The sequence below is a fragment of the Trachymyrmex septentrionalis genome, unplaced genomic scaffold, assembly GCF_001594115.1.
Source record: "Trachymyrmex septentrionalis isolate Tsep2-gDNA-1 unplaced genomic scaffold, Tsep1.0 scaffold97, whole genome shotgun sequence".
Classification (NCBI taxonomy): Eukaryota; Metazoa; Arthropoda; class Insecta; order Hymenoptera; family Formicidae; genus Trachymyrmex; species Trachymyrmex septentrionalis.
In genome coordinates, this window is record NW_017306160.1 from 2,091,721 (window position 1) to 2,096,169 (window position 4,449).

At 29.8% G+C, this 4,449-nt stretch overlaps 1 protein-coding gene across 1 annotated transcript in view; it reads left to right on the forward strand.

Moving 5' to 3' along the window:
- The window catches only part of LOC108756191 (proton-coupled amino acid transporter-like protein CG1139), a 5,341-nt gene continuing 892 nt past the window's right edge, over nt 1-4,449 (forward strand). Inside the window, exons 1-7 of the mRNA XM_018499804.1 lie at nt 1-62; nt 271-411; nt 1,095-1,367; nt 1,975-2,059; nt 2,222-2,497; nt 3,705-3,883; nt 4,206-4,375. Coding sequence (XP_018355306.1) covers nt 1-62; nt 271-411; nt 1,095-1,367; nt 1,975-2,059; nt 2,222-2,497; nt 3,705-3,883; nt 4,206-4,375 — 1,186 coding nt within the window. The remainder of the gene's footprint in view (nt 63-270; nt 412-1,094; nt 1,368-1,974; nt 2,060-2,221; nt 2,498-3,704; nt 3,884-4,205; nt 4,376-4,449) is intronic.

Here is a 4,449-nt window from a genome sequence, read left to right on the forward strand (position 1 = left end):
ATGGAAAACTCGCAGAAAGAAAGTTTATGTATGGAACCGATTAACTCTCAAAGTCCTAATAAGTATGATTAAATAATATTGATTATATTGAATAAATTGAAACTCAAAATTACTTCTGCATGAATATATAAATATGTAGATATATAAATATATAGATATATAGGCATATAATCTATATAAGATAGTCGTATATTCATTTAAAAGCAAAATACTTTAACTTCTCGTTAACTATTTCTGTCACAACATTGTCATTAACAAATTTATACACAGGGAGAACAACGAAGTCACTGCAGTCACTGCAGATTATGTAAATAATGCTGATGGTGTAAATAATGTTGAAAATATGTTATCTCAAACCGAAGATACGGATTATGATCCTCATGTGCATCGGAATAGACCAAATCCAACTTCGTAAGTACAAAATAATTAGCGCGTTCAAGTTAACAAAGTGGCTAGCTCACCGAGCAAATGAGCATAATTGGTTACTTATAGAGCCAACCAATCATATTCAATCGCTCGATAAGCATGCCTAGCCGCTTTGCCGTCTTCAACTCGCCCAATGATTAATTATGTTAAAAAATGTTGTATTTAAATAAGAAAATATATTGTCGCTGTTCTTCGAATTTATAATAATATTTTTGTAATATTACATCCCGCATGACACATATATTACAATTTGAAATATTAAACGATAAAAAAATTTGATAAATATATATAAATTAACTACTGAAATTTATTAAATTCCACACTCGCTATCGAATTATTAATCTGAATTATTCTTTATTGAATTGTTAAAATGCATTATTTATCATTAATATTTAAGTTAATTTGTTATTAATTGTTAAGATAATTAAATCCGCGCATTCTTTGAAACTTAGCTGAAAATTTCTTTAAGTCTTATTAATTTGAAAATAGATCAATTATTAAAATTATTTAATTCCGCACGTTTTTCAAAATTTAACTAATTGTGAGAAAAAGATCAGCTTTGAATGTAAATATTTATAATAAAATATTTATAATAAAACGAACAATCGGATGTGCATGGATTATTTTATTAGGAACAATCCTGTTAATCTGAAAATATTTTCTTTTAGAAATTTTGAAACCCTGGTTCATCTACTGAAAGGTAGTTTGGGCACGGGGATTTTAGCAATGCCGAATGCATTTTACAATAGCGGTCTGGTGGTCGGCGTCATTGCTACAGTTATCATAGGTGCATTGTGCACGTACTGCTTACACGTACTCGTAAAGGCGCAGTATATATTGTGTAAACGGTTAAAAGTTCCTATATTGAGCTATCCGCTTAGCATGAAATATGCTCTGGAGAAAGGTCCTCGATGCGTGAAATGGTTTTCACCCTATGCATCGTAAGTATCTTCCATTTATAGTTTAGCCGATATAATTCAGCGATGTGCTCATTAGTATAATGAATATAGGACTGCAATCGCACATTCGGATATTCTAGCAATTTTTTAAAGAAAAATAATAAATAAATAAAGTTTATATATATATATATATATATATATATACATTTCTTTTACGTACGTAAAATATATATCGTGTCGAACTTTCTTTATTACATGTTAAATAAATAAACTAGATAAATATACATTTTATCCAAAAACATATACATATAATTGTAGAATAATTTGCAATAATAAACATAAAATATTTTTATTACTATTTATATGCGCAATTCTAGAATTTTTGCAGTAACTAGAAATTAATTTAAATTGAAGGATTTAGTTTATTTGAAAATAAGGCTTATGCCAGTATAGACGAGACATTTATTATAGATGTATTTTACTAAAAATAATGAACATGAGCATTGTTCTGCCGCTGCGTTCTATATAGAAGCTAAAAAAAGATATCGATTGTTACACGAGATGAAAGTATAATTATTTGTCCGAGTTTGTGTGTTATAAAAACATGCACGAGTCCGTAGTTGAATCTTAAAAATGTTATTATTTCCAGAGGATTCGTAGATGGGTTTATGATAATATATCAATTGGGAATTTGCTGCGTTTATATCGTGTTTGTAGCATCAAATATCAAACAGGTAAATCCATGATGGCAATAAGAAAAAGCCAAATCGAGGAATCGATTGTTCCTGCTACCTATCGAGAAAGCACTTCGCTGATCGACAACGAACTTTAACCATCGGACCCTCGTCTGATGGATGTGAGCAGTGCATTCATTGTAATTTTATTAACGAACGCAGGTGACAGACCAGTATTGGGCACCTTTGGATATTTCAACCCATATGCTCATTTTGTTGCTTCCGCTGATTTTGATAAACTACATTAGAAATCTGAAGTTATTGGCGCCGTTTTCCACACTAGCAAACTTAATTACGTTCGTTGGACTCAGCATGATTCTTATAAAGTATATGTTTCAAGATCTACCGCCGATCAGCGACAGGGAGATGTTTGGTACATTAAGAAATTTTTCCCTCTATTTTGGAACCACGTTATTTGCGTTAGAAGCCGTTGGTGTGGTAAGTCTAGAAAAGATATATTCCTCTTAGAGTTGCGATCAATATATAAACAATCTCCCTGGTCTCAGGAAATAAAAATCTTTTTGTATGTATATGTACGACAGAAATTAACATATGGAGAGCCATATGCAAAGGTCCCAGTAAACATAATCGTTATAATTAATAATGTAATTGCTCTGTATTCGTTATTTATCATAATATTCTTAATTATAGTTATTTATTAAGATATTTTCAAAGCTTTATTTTTGTTAAATGTATTTATTTCATCGTAATATTTAAATATTAAGCGTACAATTAAAGATAAAATTCAAATCGATTTTAGAACTACAAAAACTGGATAAATAAAAAATTCGCTTGTTTGTGCTATTGTTAACGCAATGATATTAAAAAAAAAATTAAAATGATAAAAAAGGACTATCAAAAATACAAAAATACAGGGATCAAGACTAATGAGAGTTCAGTGCGATTAACGATGCGCAAAAAACGCAGTAATAAACTTATATTATAATTTTATTGTATTATCTTGATGTTATCCACAATTATCTTAATGTCATCCACAATTAATTGAACGTTTCGATTCTATTTTGAGTCTCTCTCTCTCATCTTCAGCAATTATGTACAATTAATAATCAATATTTCATTCATTAATAGCTCATCTTTGGTGCGTCAGGATTGAGTCATATACAAATTGTCAAATTTGAACGTGGCATAGATCCATGACGAAACCAAAGATTTGTCTTGAAACATTCTTCCTTCCTCAGTCCTATTGCCCGTGATCTCTCATATATCTATAATGCGCACGTTGATTGTACACAGTTATAAAGGACCTACAATTTAACGTCGATTCCGAACGACGATTTTGTTTAGAAAAGTATACATGGCAAGGATACTCTCAATGGTTTGTCATTGCCTGTTGAAAGGAGCTACGAGCGTTCGAAAAATTTTTCGATTCTGCCTGAGATTTCTGGTATAACAGTCTCGTGTGCTGTCTGATATTCTACGCTCCCACTCCTTGAAATATGAGATAATTTTTATAATGAGCACTAAATAAAATTAACTTATATAATTAATAAAAATGTACAATGTATTCTTTAAAAGAATATATAACATAAGTTTGTATATTACTACGTTGTGTATCGTTAATCGTATTATACTCTCATTAGCCTTGATTCCTTTGTGTTAAAAAAAATATATTATTACTACTTAGATTATAGCTCTGGAGAACAACATGAAAACACCACAAAGTTTTGGAGGCTATTGTGGTGTACTAAATATAGGGATGACTGTGATTGTCATCCTATACATAGTTATGGGATTTTTCGGCTACATAAAGTACGGATCCGATGCCAAAGGAAGTATCACTTTTAATTTACCGCCAGAAGAAGCGTAAGTAGAAAAAAAATTTTTAATTTCAAACAAATCAGATAATAAGACAAATCAAGAAACTGTAACAATAAATCAATTTCTTATAATTACTGTCATATAATGAAATTTCTATCTCGATTTTATCTATTAAAATATAGAAAAATGCGAAAGAACGTAAGAAGAAATAATCTAAAATCACATTAAAGAAATTCAACATAATAAGTAAAGAAAATTTCTCGAATTAGCTTTAAATGTAATTAAGATCTAGATGTAATCTAAAATAATCGAATTATTTTCTCTATTATATTGCAAATTTGATTTTTAAAAATCTGATTTATTGCAGTATGGCTCAAAGTATTAAAATAATGTTTGCGATCGCCATATTTATAACATATGCCCTGCAAGCCTACGTACCCGTCGAAATTTTGTGGAGCACCTATTTAGATCATCGAATACAAAACCGCAAAATTTTATGGGAATACGTTTGTCGAACCTTTGTTACCTTAGTCACATGTAAGTAATATTAATAATAAATTTTATTTTAAACTAAACACATTGAAATCAGCGCCTTATAGATCACAGTAAGA